General features: G+C 42.3%; 1 protein-coding gene across 6 annotated transcripts in view; it reads right to left on the bottom strand.

Moving 5' to 3' along the window:
- reck (reversion-inducing-cysteine-rich protein with kazal motifs) overlaps positions 1-19,261 on the bottom strand; it is a 201,477-nt gene that overhangs the window by 77,483 nt on the left and 104,733 nt on the right. For all 6 annotated transcript variants that reach the window (XM_072251980.1, XM_072252007.1, XM_072251989.1 and 3 more), the window contains 5 exons: positions 16,825-16,910; positions 12,188-12,232; positions 9,937-9,970; positions 5,765-5,962; positions 2,861-3,128 (listed from right to left, as the gene is read on the bottom strand). In XM_072251980.1, the coding sequence (XP_072108081.1) occupies positions 2,861-3,128; positions 5,765-5,962; positions 9,937-9,970; positions 12,188-12,232; positions 16,825-16,910 (631 nt within the window). The remainder of the gene's footprint in view (positions 1-2,860; positions 3,129-5,764; positions 5,963-9,936; positions 9,971-12,187; positions 12,233-16,824; positions 16,911-19,261) is intronic.

The following is a 19,261-nucleotide window of genomic DNA, read 5'->3' as shown; positions in this document are numbered from 1 at the left end:
GTCTTGCCTTCTTTATTTCTGCATCGATAAGTTGGGACTGGGTTAGATCCTCAGAGATCTTGACACCAAGGAGCTTGAAATTGCTCACTCACTCCACTATCCTATAAGGATAGATTTGTGTTCCCTCGTCTTACCCTTCCTGATGCCCACAATCAGCTCTTTCATCTTACTGACACTGAGTGTGAGGTTGCTGCTGTGAAACATTCAACTGACTGGAATATCTCATTCCTGTACGCATTCTCATCTCCATCTGAGATTCCACCAGTAACAGTGGTATCATCAGTAAATTACTGATGGTATTTCACTGGTATTTTTGAAGCAGGTGGGAACTTCCAACTGTAGCAGTGAGAGGTTGAAAATGTCCTGCCAGTTGCTTGGCGCAAGTTTTCAGAGCATTTCCAGGTACTCCATCTGGGCCTGCCGCCTTGCAAGGGTTCACTCCTGCCCAAGTCCTTCTGAATTCTCCCTGCTTCTTCAACACTACCTTCCACCCACCTACCTTCATTTCATCCACAAATATGGTTACAAAGCTATTTGTTTTATTTGTCAAGACATACAGTGATGTGCGCTGCTTAAATTAGTGAGAAACATGTGTATAGTGTTCCAATGGACTTCTAGCCAGTTCCCCACACATAAGATGCAGACAGATGATATTCAGAAACCAAGTCTGATCCGTTTCCAGCTAGTGAAGTTCACAAGCGAAATGGGAATAATCTTGACACATTCAACTCAACAGACAACTTGGACAAAGTATATTGCCAGATATGACAGCATAGGAATGTACACAGTTGTACTGCCTCTATAGTCTGGGGTGTGAGAATGGAGATACGTCTCAACCAAAGGAGATGCAAGGTGCTTCTTCCCTCCACTAGGTCACCCTTGAGTAAGGTGTAGCACCTGCTTAGCCCCCCACTTCCCCCCACTCCCCGATCAGTATCACATGAAGCCATGGGAGCAGGTGGTGGATGGTCGTATGAGCAGCTGGTGCAGATCACAAGTCCTGGTTATGTGACCGCTGACACCAGGCAGACAATCTCAGAAGAGTATTGATAATGGCTGGGATCACACGTCTTGTAAAGACACTGCCCAGAAGAAGACAATGGCAAACCACTTCTGTAGAAAAATTTGCCAACAACAATCACGGCCATGGAAAGGACGTGATCGCCTACGTCATATGACACGACACATAACAACTGAATGAATGAATATTGGAGTCACTTACTTTAGTCACATTTACAGAGGATCAGAAGAGAAAACAGGTGGTTCTAGAAAGCTTTCCAAGAACCACTAAAACAATTCCAGGTTTTTCCAGGGAGGTTGGGTTATAACTAGATGTCATGGGTTAAGGGTGAAAGGTGAAATGTTTAAGGGGAACATGAGGGGAAACCTCTCCACTCAGAGGGTGGTGAGAGTGTGGAACGAGCTACCAGCTCAAGTGGTGGATGTGATTTTGATATCAACGTTTAAGAAAAGTTTGGATAGGTACATAGATGGGATGGTAAGGAGGGCTATGGTCCCAGTGTGGGTCAATGGGAGTAGGCAGTTAAAATGGTTTGGCATGAACTAGGTGAGCTGAAGGATTTGTTTCTGTGCTGTAATTTTTTTTTAATGACTATTTATCTCCAAATAATAAAAAAGAGCTGGAGCACCATGATGATCTCAATGTTTTTGGATGACAGTTTGAGGATAAAGGGGAAGCCTTTTAGGACCGAGATTAGGAAAAACTTCTTCACACAGAGAGTGGTGAATCTGTGGAATTCTCTGCCACAGGAAACAGTTGAGGCCAGTTCATTGGCGATATTTAAGAGGGAGTTAGATATGGCTCTTGTGGCTAAAGGGATCAGGGGGTATGGCGGGAAGGCAGGTACAGAGTTCTGAGTTGGATGATCAGCCATGATCATACTGAATGGCGGTGCAGGCTTGAAGGGCCAAATGGCCTACTCCTGCACCTATTTTCTATGTTTCTACAAGTAAAGAAAGGATGGCGGTTAGGGAGGAGGGGTAGGGATGAGAGTTACACCTCAAGGTGACAAGGGAGAGTTCTGGGGTAGGGAGGGGCCAGTGTACAAGGGAGTCATGGAGAGAACGATTCCTGCGTAAAGCAGAAAGGAGTCAAGAAAGAAACAAAGTTAACATTTCAGTGTGAACTGTTCATCTGATTTCTCTCCCCACTGATTTCTCTGGTCTGCTGACTACTGTTGGATCTGACTGTTCATTGTTATTTTCTTTGCAGTGTAACAATTAATTATCTGCTCCTATTTTAAGTAGCTTTTATATGCATGTAACTGTTTATTATGCTTCCTGGTGGTCACAATATGTATATGCAACTTCAACTTGTTCCCCAATGCAGGGGCACCCAACCTGGGGTCCATGAACCTCTCAGTTAATGCAGGGGCCCATAGCAAAAGAAGGGCTGGGAACCCCTGCTCTAGTGATTATACAAAGTATAATTACGTTAGCTTCTCTCGGTACTGTATTAATTGAACAAGTGTTTTCTCTTAAGTGTTGACTCTTAAGAAATAGAATGGAATTTTCCTCATCTATGGGTATTAAAAATAGCTGCTCCATGCCGGGTGCCAACTTAGCTCTTTATCTCTCCTTTCACTTAGTAGACCTCTATCAATTTTCTCTTTGTTGCATTAACACTTAATAAAACGATCATGAAACAAGTTTTGTGTCCCTTTTCTGACTTCTGAAAGAACATAGTATGAAAACATCAAATCCCTCACTGTCTACAAAATTCCTAGTGAAACTGCACAGTTCCACAAATCCGAATTAATAACAGGAGTCAATCCAATTGCACGCTTTCTGGGAAGGAATTACTTTCAAATATTAAGTTCAGAGAAACAATTTTTCCAACCTGCAGATGGAAGTATTTGCTTTGGAACAACAATGCAATTTGGCACCATCAACAGCTGTGGCAGGCAATCCATTCGTGCTGTTATCTGGATTACTTGATCCGGAACTTTCTAAAAAGCATTGCCACAGTGGATCCTGAGGCAGAGGCATTTTCTTACAGCCTTCGATAAGTCCATCAACAATTTCTTGATCAGTGGACTTTGTCATCAGTACTTTTCGACATGTGGTCTGACAAGCAAAGTCTTCTGCTCTGTCACAGCAATATAAACCTGAAGAATTGGGAAATTTAACAGTACTAATTAGATTTACTCCACACTTAAACTGGAATTGTCATTCATGCTAGATTTTTTGAATTAGCAAATATTGCACTGCCTTTGATAAAGGAAAGTGACAGCCAAGTAGAACGCACAAGAAAGTTAGTCAAGAATCTATAATCATTAGTTAGCTGCTGTTTTGTGTTTACTTTTTTTTAAAAAAAGAGTGGTGGGTGCCTGTTGCGAGACATACATATACATTGGGGGTATCTAAGGAAGTCCAGGACAGGCACAAGAATGATAGAAAAATGGAGATGATGTGGGAGGGAAGGGTTAGTTAATCGTAGAGCAGGTTAAAAGGTTGGCCCAACATTGTGAACCGAACGGCCTGTACTGCGCTGCAATATTCCTTTTATTTATGGTAATTTAAATTTTCCAAAGGCTTTTGCGACAAAAAGTTTGCTGTGGGACTTCACGAGTAAATGCATTCACATATTGCCTTTAGATGAACACGAAAGGATTCTTCCACTAAACGGAGAAGCTAGGGATCGGGGGTCCAAACCTGGGGTCCACGGACCCTTCAGTTAATGGTAGGGCTGCATGGCATACAAAGTTTGGGGACACCTGCCTGAGACACATCCCAGCACATGGTAGATTGAAAAATATAAAGAGATAATAAATATAAATCCAACAGCAAGAGCCAAGCTTGGATTTAAAAACAAAATATCAAAACCCTGATTTGCTTAGATTTTAATTACAAACCAAAACATATGCCACAAGGCCCTCAACAGAATTTGGATCTGTACAATATCTCCATTTGGGGAGATACATACCCCACACGGCCCTCAACAGTATTTGGATCTGTACAATATGGGTTATCCCGGGACGATGGACAGGTTCATTTTCAAACACCCATAAGGCAATTTTGCCATGAGTTTATTTTAGAACGTGGAACAGTACAGGCCATTCTGCCTGCAATGTTGTGCCGACACTTTAACCCACTCTAAAATCAATCCAACCGTTAACTTGCACACAGCCCTCCATTTTCCCTCATTGATATGTCTATCTGAAAGTACCTAAGGTATCTGCCTCTGCAACCACCACTGGCAGCACATTCCACACACACACCCACCCCTCTGTAGAAAACCCACCTCTGACCTATGTATGGGATATTGAAGACACTCCATATTTTCCTCCCAACACCTTAAAGTTTGGCTTTCTTGTGCTCGGCATGGAGGGAAAAAAAAGTCTCTGGCTGTTTATTCACTCTATGCCCCTTATCATCTTGAAAACTTCTCTCACCCTCCTTTGCCCCAGAGGGAAAAGATCAAGCTCATTCAACCTATCCTCATAAGACATGTTCTCCAACCCAGGTATCATCCTACAAGTCTCCTCTGTACCCTCTCTAAACCTTCCACTTCTTTCCTATAATGAGGCAACCAGAAGTGAACACAATACTTTGTCCAGAAGGTGGAAAATGCATAACCATGCTCACGCACCAATGCATAAAATGCACATGCCTCCACAGTATTTCATTAATGAGCATTAAATACACACAAATTAAAGGTTGAATAGGTTAGGACTTTATTCCATAGAATGTAGGAGATTCAAGGGAGATTTGATAGAGGTATACAAAATTATGAGGGGTATAGATAGGGTAAATGCAAGCAGGCTTTTTCCACTGAGGCTAGGTGAGACTACAACTAGAGGTCATGGGTTAAGGGTGAAAGGCAAAATGATTAAGAGGAGCACGAGGGGAAACTTCTTCACTCATAGTGTCTTGTGTGTGTGGAATGAGCTGCCAGCACAAGTGGTGCATTGCAAGCTCAATTTCAACGTTAAAGAGAAGTTTAGATAGGTACAAGAACGGGAGAGGTTTGGAAGGCTATGATCCCAGTGCAGGTCAATGGAAGTAGGCAGTTTAAATGGCTCAGCACAGACTAGATGGGCCGAAGAGCCTGTTTCTGTGCTGTACTTTACTATGACTCTACAACTGATTAAAAAAAAAGACAATTACAGCTGCCAGTAAAAGTCACTTGCAGTCAAACATTTCAAACTATTTTATAAAAATGGAAATAGTTTGGAAGAATAGCCCTATTGCACAACAGGTCATGAGCACAAACAACAGAGATGTTATCCATTATCCCACACAAGAAATCTGATAAGGATATTGGCAGACAAGAGAGAAATTAATAGATAAGCAGGAACTCAGCTAAAAAAAAACAAAAATGAAACAAGAGAATGCTCAGACTTGGCATAAAAACCAAGGCAAAAACAGCAATGACAGTTCAGTGCTTAATATGATATTAATAACCATGACACATAAGCACAAGAGATTCTGCAGATGCTGGAAATCCAGAACAATACACACACAAAACACTGGAGAAACTCAGTAAGGCAGGCAGCATGTAAGGAGGAGTCAACATTTCAGGTCGACATCCTTCATTAGGACTCATATAGGCATTTTAAATGGTTCAGCATGAACTAGATCGTCCAAAGGGTTTGCTTCTGTGCTGTAGTTTTCTGTGACACCATATCACAAAGCTGCAACACGCATGCTGTCGACCGTAACAGAGACAGGTAAAATAGACCATGAGGAGAGGGCATCTCCTGTGAGAATCACTGAAATAGTTTGAAGGATTCATACTTACTATCAACAGGATTTTTCATTGGATACGAGCGAGTGTAATTGTCAACACATTGAATAAGCTGTGGGCTGATGGAGGCACAATAGTTTTCCACAGCTTTAATCTGCGATTGTGTGGGAGAAGAATCTGTCCGGAAAATAGCGTGGCAGTATTCTCGACAGTTTGTATGCCGACCCGCATAGCTGCAGCATAAAGATCCCACTGTAATTTAACAAAAGCAGATTGTAATTCATTCATCAGTTTAAAGATCCCTATTTGTTCATTGAGCATATAGATCTTTTTCTGACATACTTCAGAAAATCTGACAATTCCTCACTTTGAAAACACCAAATTACCATTTCAAGATTCAAGATTGTCACAAGTACATCAAAACATACAGTGAAATGTGTCATTTGAGTTAACAACTAACACACCTGACAGTGTGCAGGAGGCAGTCCACAGAAGTCACCACCATGCTAGTGCCAACGTGGCACACCCACAACGCTTGGCAGTACACCACAACATCAACTTCTACCTCAAGAGTTGCCTACCTGGGGTCCATGGATCCCTTGGTGAATGGTAGGGGTCCATGGCATAAGGCAGTTGGAACCCCTGCTCTACCCGCAGCCAACACCCCCCCCATCATTTTTCTTAGATGCTGCTTCTGAGGACTGATGACTTTGTGACTTCTGAGGTGGCTGGAGGCCAAAGGAAAATCCATAAACTCTGATGTAGGTGGAGATCAGGGTGGTGGATAAAGAAGGGTGTGGGTGGGTAGTCGGGGATGTTAGTGTGCATATATTGCTGTTTATTCGATGAGCCTATTATTGAAAGACCTGTGGCTTATTGAACTCCCCGATGCTCCTTGCCCATTTTGAGCGGCCATGGACCTTTAGAGATGTTACAATTTTTTTCTCCTTCGAAACTTCCAGAAGGTTCTTAAAGTATTTTCTATCCTTAAGGTCTCCTGCTGGAACAGACTTTGAAGTAGAGTGTTTGACTCAGGTGCCCACAATGCCAATAATGTCAACCATTATAGGAACCACCTCCACGGGATCAGAGTCTCCACAATGGTGACATTGCCCTTAGAGAGGAATGTGCCCTTAGGTCACCTGAGCCACGGGAAGATTTCCAACATTTTATTGGATTTGGAAAGGAACATCTTCCAGGGTTTTTCTAGGGATCTTGATTGTCGGGGGCAGTTCTGTGTGGCAGTGAAAGTTCAGTACAAAATCTATCCTCTTGTACACTTCAGTGAAGTGGTCAGTGATGACTTAAAACAGAGTCTCAGAATAGAACATTGAAAAGTACAACTCAGGAACAGGCCTTTCAGCTTACAATGTCTGTTGCAACCACAATGACAAATTCAACCAATCTTTTACACCTACACCATGATCCAATTCCTGCACATTCTTCCAGCCACTATTCAATCTGCTTCCATAACTACCCTGGAGGCCCATTCCAGGCATCATCATCATTATATGCCGTGTCCTTGTCGTATGACATGGGGGATCATGGTCTCATGACCATGATTGTTCTTGGCAAATGTTTCTACAGAAGTGGTTTGACATTGCCTTCTTCTGGGCTGTGTCTTCACAAGACAGGTGACCCCAGTCATTATCAATACTCATAGAAAACATACAGCACAATACAGGCCCTTTGGCCCACAAAGCTGTGCCAAACATGTCCCTATGTTAGAACTACCTAGGCTTCGCCCAGAGACCTCTATTTTTCTAAGCTCCATGTAGCCACCTGGGAGTCTCTTAAAAGACCCTATCGTTTCCGCCTCCACTGCCGCCGCTGGCAGCCCATTCCACGCACTCACCACTCTCTGTGTAAAAAACTTACCCCTGACATCTCCTCTGTACCTACTTCCAAACACCTCAAAACTATGCCGTCTCGTGCTATCCATTTCAGCCCTGGGGAAAAGCCTCTGACTATCCACACGATCAATGCCTCTCATCATCTTGTACACCTCTATCAGGTCACCTCTCATCCTCCATCGCTCCAAGGAGAAAAGGCCGAGTTCACTCAAGCTATTCTCATAAGGCATGCTCCCCAATCCAGGCAACTTCCTTGTAAATCTCCTCTGCAATCTTTGTATGGTTTCCATGTCCTTCCTATAGTGAGGCAACCAGAATTGAGCAGAATACTCCAAATGGGGTCTGACCAGGGTCCTATATGGCTGCAACATCACCTCTCGGCTCTTAAACTCAATCCCACAATTGATGAAGGCCAATGCACCGTATGCCTTCTGAACCACAGAGTCAACCTCCATAGCTGCTTTGAGCGTCCTATAGACTCGAATCCCAAGATCCCTCTGATCCTCCACACTGCCAAGAGTCTTATCATTAATGCTGTATTCTGCCTTCATATTTGACCTACCAAAATGAACCACCTCACACTTATCTGGGTTGAACTCCATCTGCCATTTCTCAGCCCAGTTTTGCATCCAATCAATGTCCCGTTGTAACCTCTGACAGCCCTCCACACTATCCACAACACCTCCAACCTTTGTGTCATCAGCAAATTTACTAACCCATCCCCCCACTTCCTCATCCAGGTCATTTATAAAAATCACAAAGAGTAGGGGTCCCAGAACAGATCCCTGAGGCACACCACTGGTCACTGGCTTCCATGCAGAATATGACCCATCTACAACCACTCTTTGCCTTCTGTGGGCAAGCCAGTTCCGGATCCACAAAGCAATGTCCCTTTGGATCCCATGCCTCCTTACTTTCTCAATAAGCCTTGCATGGGGTACAATATCAAATGCCTTGCTGAAATCCATATACACTACATCTACTGCTCTACCTTCATCAATGTGTTTATCATAAATTCAAATCAAAAAGCATGACCTGCCTTTGACAAAGCCATGCTGACTATTCCTAATCATATTATGCCTCTCCAAATGTTTATAAATCCTGCCTCTCAGGAACTTCTCCATCAACTTACCAACCACTGAAGTAAGACTCACTGGTCTATAATTTCCTGGGCTATCCCAACTCCCTTTCTTGAATAAGGGACCAACATCCACATCCTCCAGAGGTTCCAATCCTCTGGAACCTCTCCCGTCCTCATTGATGATGCAAAGATCATTGCCAGAGGCTCAGCAATCTCCTCCCTCGCTTCCCACAGTAGCCTGGGGTACATCCTGTCCTGTTCCGGTGACTTATCCAACTTGATGCTCTCCAAAAGCTCCAGCACATCCCCTTTCTTAATATCTATATTCTCAAGCTTTTCAGTCCACTGCAAGTCATCCCTACAATCGCCAAGATCATTCTCCATAGTGAATACTGAAGCAAAGTATTCATTAAGTACCTCCGCTGTTTCCTCCAGTTCCGTACACACTCTTCTACTGTCACACTTGATTGGTCCTATTCTCTCACGTCTTATCCTCTTGCTCTTCACATAGTTGTGGAATGCCTTAGGGTGTTCCTTAATCCTGTCCACCAAGGCCTTCTCATGGCCCCTTCTGGCTCTCCTAATTTCATTCTTATACTCCTTCCTGTTAAGCTTTATAATCTTTTAGATTTATATCATTACCTAGTTTTTTGAACCCTTCGTAAGCTCCTTTTCTTCTTGACTAGATTTACAACAGCCTTTGTACACCACGGATCTTGTACCCTACCATCCTTTCTATGTCTCATTGGAACGTACCTACTCAGAACCTCACACAAATATCCCCTGAACATTTGCGACATTTCTTCTGTACGTTTCCCTGAGAACATCTGTTTCCAATTTATGCTTCCAAGTTCCTGCCTGATAGCCTCGTATTTCCCCTTACTCCAATTAAACGTTTCCCTAACTTGTCTGTTCCTATCCCTCTCCAATGCTATGGTAAAGGAGATAGAATTGTGATCACTTACAATCACTCCTCAGAGATTGTCTGCCTGGCGTCAGTGGTCACAAAACCAGGACTTGTAATTTGCACCAGCTGCTCATACGACCATCCACCACTTGCTCCCATGGCTTCACATGACCCTGATCAGGGGTGGGTAGGGAGGGGGGTCTGAGAAGGTGCTTCACCATGTCCAAGGAGTCCTGCTGCCTAGCGGAGGGACGTAGCACCTTACACCTCCTTTGGTAGAGACAGGTCTCCACCCCGCCACAAAAAGTCAATTAGCTCATGTTCCGTGTCAATACATTTAATAGAACACAGCATAATTTCCTGGTTTTAGGAGAAGGAAACTTACTCTCATTTCTGTTGACGCAACTGAAAAATGCAGTCTGAAATAAAAACAAAGAACAACACATAGATTAGTAACAGTGAGACAAGGAATTTGAAAAAAAAACATTTTATACCACAAGCATCCCACAAAACCATGCTACCACAACCTCCTTCAACATGAATGCGTGCCATGCCATTAACAATTATATTTCCAGTCAGGCACTGGAGTAATTTTGCAGAATACTTTCATTTTATCATATGCTACTCGCCCTTCTCCCCATGTGCCCCAAATCTGAAGCATTCCTAGCCTTTAGCTAAGAACTGAACTTTGTTCTGTCAGTGGTCAAATAACAACACAAACTTTAAATGTTCTAGGCTAAAAATATTTCCTGCATAGTTAACATTATATTACCACATATTATGCTGCAAGAAGACACTTATTAAAGCCACATAAACCCCATACCCAAAACAAAACAAAAAAAAACAAATTTCCAATTTTTTTTTCCTGAAAACATTGGAGCCAAATGTCAATGCAATGTGTAAAGAAATAAGACAAACTGGATGGTCTGGTCACAACTATGCAAGAACCAAAATTTTAGATGTAGTTGGTGTAGACCATGAAGTGTCAAAAGATGTGTGGACAGTAAGAACAAAGCAGTGGAAATTATAGTGGGTATTTACAGACAGGACTGCAGTAAAGAAAAAAGTAGTGATTAAAGACCTCGGGGAGAGAGAGGAAATCTTGAAGCAGTCACAGCAAGACCTATAAAAAATACAGCCAGTTTAAATCCATGTAAATGCATGTACTTATCCTGATGATTGACAATTTAAAGTTAATGCCCTAAAACAATTTCACCCGATTTAATGGTAAACAAGTATTCTCAAAAATGCAATGCTTAAACTCTAAGAGGTTAGTTTCCACTCATGACAATGTGCTAGCACAAGAATGTTACACACTTTAAACTAAGTATACCGTTCGTATCAGAAAGCTGAAATAGCAGTTGCAATTACAAGTCATTACAACTCTCAATGATGTTAGTTTTCCTTTTTTCCCCTCATCTGTGATCATTTTATTCAGTCTTTAAGTCATCAGCCACCAATAGAAAAACAAATATTAAAAGAGAACATAAGAATTGCAAACGTAAATACGATGAATTCTGCAGATGCTGGAAATTCAAGCAACACACATCAAAGTTGCTGGTGAACGCAGCAGGCCAGGCAGCATCTAAATTTAAAAACGTAAACACGAGGAATTCTGCCTGGCCTGCTGCGTTCACCAGCAACTTTGACGTGTGTTATCAGAATTGCAAATTACTCATGAGAAAATACTACTTTCAAATGTGAGAATTTCTTCCACTACTATCTGACCTTCAATGATCATCTCAATATATAGCTACATATGTATATTTAAAAAGCGACCTGTACCACTGGATTTTTTTTGCACCTTCATATTATACTATCTCACATATACAGCCATACCTGTGTGTTGAATGACCAAATTAATGACTCCCCTACATATGAATGAGCTCCCATAATACTATTATATTCAAATGTCTGATGTACATACACAATTCTAATAATGGCAGAGCTAGTCTCTCTCTCCACTTTAAGTAATTGTTTTTCCTTATAAGATATAGGAGCAGACCCTGTATCACACCCCACCTCTGGCACTCCTCCTCTGCCACCTGTCCCACAACCCTCCCACAGTGCTCCACCACACCATTCCCAGCATCTTTTGCGCCTGCCACATTTACAAACTTGCCCTTTATCCACAGACAAGTACAGTATTGTACAACAGTCTTAGGCACTCTGGCTCTATATATCTGGCCAAGACTTTCGCACAGTACTGTACTGAGTCAATCCATGAACCACAATAGAATCAATGAAGGATCACACCCAACAGAATGGACAAGCAACCAATGTGCAAGACAGCAAAATGTGCAAATACAAGAGAGAAAAAAAGACTTTTGCAGAGTACTACATATTATATATACTGTACATACACAGTATATTGCAATTTGTGGCTAAAAATGAATAACATACTCAGGGCCTGGATTGAGGAGGAAAGGGTTTTGTGATGGGGAGGGAACTACAGTGATTGGTAGAGTGAAGTTTCCTTGAGGACCTGGAGACAGCAGTCCATTTCCTTCTGGTTCACAAGCTGTGAACCACCACCTGCCTTCTTTAGCCACAGTCTCTTTTATTCCCCCTTTTACAGCGAGAAATTGTTTAATTTCAATATTGTGCTACATTTATTAATATTTGGCTACACTGACCTCAAATTCCTTTCGACAGTCCTTAAGGTCATTCTTTGAAGAAGCCTAAAAGAAACAAATTAACACACATGTAATCAAAACAGTAACAGAAATGATAATACTTCCATGAACATATTGGATGTTGTGATTACTTTTGACAGAAGTGATAATAGTTCAAAAAGTACTTTACCAACCGAAAAACATTTGGATGTTCTTGGCGTCACTGAAGTCATAAGTTAAATGTAAGGCTTTCTTTATTCAATACACAATAGATACACTTGTTTGTTGCTATGGGTCTCGATATTATGCAGGTATCTCTAAGTTCACTGTACACAACACAGTGTTTGATTTTGCTGTTCCATGAACATGGTTTTAAAGTTTATGCAAGGAATAACTTTGACAGTTTGATATTTGCAACTCATTTTGTACTACAGTTTGTATGAGAAATTAAACCTCAGCAATATTTAAAGTTCAAAGTAAATTTATTATCAAAGCACATATGTCACTATGTACAATCCTGCAATTCATTTTCTTGTGGGTAATCACAGAAAAACCATAAAAATTCAAATATTCAGAACAGGTTTTAATTATTTTATTTCTCTCCAAAATTTTCACTTTGTACTTGAATCATAGGAAGTCATTCCTGCCTGTGGCCATCAAACTTTACAACTCCTCCCTTGGAGGGTCAGACACCCTGAGCCAAAAGGCTGGTCCTGGACTTATTTCCTGGCATAATTTACATATTATTATTTATTTATGATGCAACTGTAACGAAAACCAATTTCCCTTGGGATCAATAAAGTATGACTATGACTATGAATAGTTGATCAGAGATGAATTTTAAGGAATGCTTTCAAGTGACACCACTGCCTCATCATTAGGGACAGATAGAGTCTGTGGCATGTCGAGTTATTGAGCGAATATTTAGTTCTCATTGCACTGCAGATCGTGGTCTTTATTCCGGGCTATGCTATGGTTTGCTTGGTGGGTGGAGAGTGCTGACGGTTTTTGTGGAAGTAAGGGGGGAGGTGGAGGGTCGATGCTTTGCTGCTTCTTGAGTGAGGGAGGGGGCTTTGGGATTCTAATGTTTTTTTACTGTCACTCATTCATTGGGGCACTCTTCTGTTTTTGTGGATATCTGCAAAGAACAAAAATTTCCAGTTGTATATTGCATACATTCTCTGATATTAAATGGAACTATTGAGCTACCGAAGGAGGTGTAGGTAGAAACAAATAAGGTTAGGGAATGAATTACAAAGAACTGAGACCAGAAGGCCATAAAATATAGTGGTGATCTTAAGGCTTTAAGTTCTTCAAGGATTCAGCAAAGAAAGGCTTCGGTCAGAGAAAGCAAAGGAAAAAAAAGCTCCATTTCCCCTTCTCTTCTTTATATCTACTCAGGGATGACAGGTGGGATTGTGCAATGTTCCTCTTGCAGGATGTGGGAAGACAGGGAGACCTCCAGTGTCCCTGACAACTACAACAGCGAGAAGTGCATCTGACTGCAGCTTCTACAAACAGCGTTAAGGAGTTAGAGCTGGAACTGGATGAGCACCGGGTCGTTTGTGAGGCTGAAGAGATGACAGATAGGACCTAGTGAGAGGTAGTTACACCCAAGGAAACTGGGTGACAGTCAAGAAGGGGAAAGGTCTTGAGGTACCAGCGTTGAGTTCCCCTGTGGCCACCCGCCTCAACAACAGGTAAATCACTTTGGATAGGGTCGACTGGGATGACCTAACAGAGGAAAGTCACAGTGGTCAGGTCTCTGGCACTGAGCCTGCCTCTTTGACTCAGACAGAAAGGGGGGGGGGGGGGGGGAGAACGGGGAACCGGAAACACACTGTGGTTCGCTGTGGTAAACGTTAGTTAGGGAATGGACAGGAAGTACTGAGGGCAAGAACGAGATTCCCGTATGGTACGTTGCCTGCTGGGTGCCAGGGTCCAGGACATCTCAGATCGAGTCCACAGCATTAAGTATGAGGGTGAACAGACAGAAGTCGTGATCTACGTAGGTATGAATGACATAGGTAGGATGAGTGAATGATATGGGTAGGACGAGTGACAAGGTTCTGCATAGGGAGTTAAAGGGCAGGACCTCCAAGGTTGTGATCTCAGGATTGCTAACCAATGCCACATGCTAGTGGGGTTAGAACTTGGAAGATTGTACAGTTCAATACGTGGCTAAGGAGTTGGCAGGGCATAAGATTTTCGGATCATTGTAACAAATTCCACAAATTCACCACCCTTCAGCTAAAGAAATTTCTCCGCATCTTTGTTTTGAAAGGGTACCCCTCTATCCTGAGACTATGTCCTCTTGTCCGAGACTCCCCCACCATGGGAAACATCCTGTCCACATCTACTGTCTAGGCCTTGCAACAACCAAAAGGTTTCAATGAGATCCTCCCTCATCCTTCTGAATTCCACCCAGTGTCATCAAACGTTCCTCGTATGATAACCCGTTCATTCCTGGAATCATCCTTCTGAACCTCCTCTGGGCCCTCTCCAATGCCAGCGCTTCTTTTCTAAGATGAGGAGCCAAATCTGTTCACAATTCTCAAAGCGAGGCCTCACCAGTGCCTTATAAAGTCTCATGGGGAGTAAAAATCTTTACGTTACATCTCCATCTAAATGTGCAATGTGTAACTTATAGTAATTTATAATAAACAGTATGTACAACAGGTCAGTCAATATAACATAGAAATACAATTGTATCAGCATGAGTTAATCAGTCTGATGGCCTGGTGGAAGAAACTGTCCCGGAGCTGGAACAAGTTTGTGGTTGGGGTGACTCGGGTCCCCAATGATCCTTTGGGCCCTTTTTACACACCTGTCTTTGTAATTGTCCTGAATAGTGGGAAGTTCACATCTACAGATGCAATGAGTATTGTTAACAGTTCTGGGCTCCTCATCTAACATCAGATGTGCTGGCATCGGAGAGGGTTCAGAGGAGGTACATAAGGATGATTCTGGAAAGTAAAGGGTTATCATACGAGGAACATTTGATGGCTCTGGGTCTGCACTCGCTGGAATTCAGAAGGATGAGGGGGGATCTCCTTGAAACCTTTCAAATGCTGAAAGGCCTAGACAGAGTTGATGTAGAAAGAATGTTTCCCGTGGTGGGAGAGTCTATGACAAGAGGGCACAGCCTCAGGATAGAGGCGCGTCCATTTAAAACAGAGATGCAGAGAAATTTCTTTAGCTAGAGAGTGGTGAATTTGTGGAACTTATTACCATAGGCAGTTGTGCGGGTCAGGTGATTGGGTGTATTTACAGCAGAGCTTGATATATTCTTGATGGGCCAAATGGCCTAATTCTGCTCCCATGTCTTATGGTCTTGATGTTGCAGGCCGAGACCAATTGACTAATATAGGCCATTAACTAATATCTGTTGTAATGTGTCAATGAAAGCACTTTGATATCTTCTGCTGTCAGTCCTAAAATGGCAGCATATCAAAATGCATTAGATCACATGTTCCCATGTAATGTCCAAAGCATCGTGAAATGACCAGATCAACAATTATCCTTCAATGTGTAATATCAGAAAAGTAAACTGGGTATTTGCTGATTTGTGATTTTGAGATGTGTGAAATTAAAAGGGAGATCATCTGTAAGGAGCCTGTACATCCAAAGATTGGTCACTGTAAATGGTCCCACCATTAGGTAAGGGTTAGGGTGAAATCGGGGTGGTCAGGGGTTGTGGGATGGTGCGGCTCAAAGGGCTGGAACAGCCTACTCTATCTTTAAATAAAATAAAATGGATTATGTGAGGCTATGTTCTAGTTTGTGCAATCCCTTTATGGTGCCAGCGATCACTGATCGGGCTTTGATTCCTGCCACTGTATGTAAGGAGTTAAAAACACGTTCTCCCCTTGAGCACGTGGGTTTCCTCTGGGTGCTCCAGTTTCCTCCCACATTCCAAAAACATACAGGTTCAGGTCAGTAAGTTGTGGCCATTCTATGATGGCACCTGAAGCGTAGCGACACTTGCGAGCTGCCCCCCCCCACCCCACCCCCAGCACAACCTCTGACTGTGCTGGTCACTGATGCAAAACACCGTACTTCACTTTATGTTTTGATGTGCACATGACAAATAAAGCTAATCTTTAGATCTTTTAAACTTTAAAAATTAGTACAATCCTCATTTAGCTCAATGTCTAAGCCTGACTTTTGTAGAGCAGTGGTGTCAGTCCCATTCTCTACATCTGCCTACATGTGAACACTAATTGCTGCCAAAAGTAATTAACCATCAACATGAGCATCCTCAGCATATTATAAAATGCTTTTACTGCTCTTGTAAATAAAAGCAACTTCTGCCATCTTAATAATGAGGGGGCGGCACGATAGTGTGGTGGTTGGCACACCACTTTACAAACCAGTGACCCGGGTTCAATTCCCGCTGCTGTCTGTAAGGAGCCTGAACGTTCTCCCCGTGACTAAGTGGATCTCCTCCAGGTGCTTCAGTTTCCTCCCACAGTCCAGTGATGTACTGGTTGGTAGGTTCATTGGTCATCGTAAATTGTCTGGTGATTAGGCTAGGATTACATTGGGGATTACTGGGCGGCTTGGCTCAATAAATAAAAAGAAATAATAAACTTTAAAAACATTGTATATTTCAGTACAGAGCCATCTGAAAGCCACACACAGCTGAGGTACATTACCTGCTTACATGCACGTCGACAGTCCAAGGAAATGGCGAGTTCACAACACCCCAGGCCAACCCAGCCTTCTGACTTTCTTGGTGCTCCTACAATGTGAATACAGGAGAGATTTGTATCTGATGATGAATTGCTTGATAGAACAAAACTGCAAAGGAATCTAACAAAATAAAGGTTTTCGTAAAAAGTGCATAAAAGTGGGTTTTAATCATCACAACCTGACGAGAACAGTCTGCTTTAAAACCATAAGCAATGAATTTTTGTATTTTGACTTCTGAAATGTGAAACTTTAATATGCTCTGGGATTCAGATCTGAGGACTCAATTTGGTTCGGAAGGTTGTGAGGTACCAACTAGAGAAGGGGCAGTGTTGGATCTCCTGTTAGGGAATGAGATAGGTCAGGTGACAGAGGTATGTGTTGGGGAGAACTTTGGGTCCAGTGATCACAATGCCACTAGTTTCAATATAATTATGGAGAAGGTAGGACTGGAACCAGGGTTGAGATTTTTGATTAGACAAAGGCTAACTTTGAGGAGATGCGAAAGGATTTCGAAGGAGTGGATTGGGACAGTTTGTTTTATGAGAAGGATGTAATAGAGAAATGGAGCTCATTTAAAGGTGAAATTTTGAGGGTACAGAATCTTTATGTTCCTGTTAGTTTGAAAGGAAAGGTTAAAAGTTTGAGAGAGCCATGGTTTTCAAGGGATACTGGAAACTTGGTTCGGAAAAAGAGAGAGATCTACAATAAATATAGGCAGCTTGGAGTAAATGAGGTGCTCGAGGAATATAAAGAATGTAAAAAGAATCTTAAGAATGACATTAGAAAAGCTAAAAGAAGATACGAGGTTACTTTGGCAAGTAAGGTGAAAATAAATCCAAAGGGTTTCTACAGTTATATTAATAGCAAAAGGATAGTGAGGGATAAAATTGGTCCCTTAGAGAATCAGAGTGGACAGATATGTGCGGAGCCAGAACAGATGGGGGAGATTTTGAACAATTTCTTTTCTTCGGTATTCACTAAGGACAAGGATATTGAATTGTGTAAGGTAAGGGAAACAAGTAGGGTAGTTATGGAAAGTATGACGATTAAAGAAGAAGTAGTACTGGCGCTTTTAAGGAATATAAAAGTGGATAAGTCTCCGGGTCCTGACAGGATATTCCCTAGGACCTTGAGGGAAATTAGTGTGGAAATAGCAGGGGCTCTGACAGAAATATTTCAAATGTCATTCGAAACGGGGATGGTGCTGGAGGATTGGCGTATTGCTCATGTTGTTCCACTGTTTAAAAAGGGTTCTAAGAGTAAACCTAGCAATTATCGGCCTGTGAGTTTTACGTCAGTGGTGGGTAAATTGATGGAAAGTATTCTTAGAGATGGTATATATAATTATCTGGATAGACAGGGTCTGATTAGGAACAGTCAACATGGATTTGTGCGTGGAAAGTCATGGTTGACAAATCTTATTGAATTTTTTGAAGAGGTTACTAGGAAAGTTGACGAGGGTAAAGTGGCAGTTGTTGTCTATATGGACTTCAGTAAGGCCTTTGACAAGGTTCCACACGGAAGGTTAGTTAGGAAGGTTCAATCGTTAGGTATTAATATTGAAGTAGTAAAATGGATTCAGCAGTGGCTGGGTGGGAAACACCAGAGAGTAGTGGTGGATAACTCTTCGTCAGATTGGAGGCCGGTGACTAGTGGTGTGCCTCCGGGATCTGTACTGGGTCCAATGTTGTTTGTCATATATATTAATGATCTGGATGATGGGGTGGTAAATTGGATTAGTAAGTATGCAGATGATACTAAGATAGGTGGCGTTGTGGATAATGAAGTAGTTTTTCAAAGCTTGCAGAGAGATTTAGGCCAGTTAGAAGCGTGGGCTGAAAGATGGCAGATGGAGTTTAATGCTGATAAATGTGAGGTGCTACATTTCGGTAGGACTAATCAAAATAGAACATACATGGTAAATGGTAGGGCATTGAAGAATGCAGTAGAACAAAGGGATCTAGGAATAATGGTGCATAGTTCCCTGAAGGTGGAATCTCATGTGGATAGGGTGGTGAAGAAAGCTTTTGGTATGCTGGCCTTTATAAATCAGAGCATAGAGTATAGGAGTTGGGATGTAATGCTGAAATTGTACAAGGCATTGGTAAAGCCAAACTTGGAGTACTGTGTACAGTTCTGGTCACCGAATGGTAGGCTTATTCAGAAAGTCAGAAGGCATGGGATCCAGGGAAGTTTGGCCAGGTGGGTTCAGAATTGGCTTGCCTACAGAAGGCAGAGGGTCGTGGTGGAGGGAGTACATTCAGACTGGAGGATTGTGACTAGTGGTGTCCCACAAGGATCTGTTCTGGGACCTCTACTTGTCGTGATTTTTATTAACGACCTGGATGTGGGAGTAGAAGGGTGGGTTGGCAAGTTTGCAGACAACACAAAGGTTGGTGG

Source organism: Mobula birostris, chromosome 1, assembly GCF_030028105.1.
Source record: "Mobula birostris isolate sMobBir1 chromosome 1, sMobBir1.hap1, whole genome shotgun sequence".
NCBI lineage: Eukaryota > Metazoa > Chordata > Chondrichthyes > Myliobatiformes > Myliobatidae > Mobula > Mobula birostris.
Note: the sequence above shows the minus strand (reverse complement) of the source record. Positions and strands in the feature narration are given on the sequence as shown.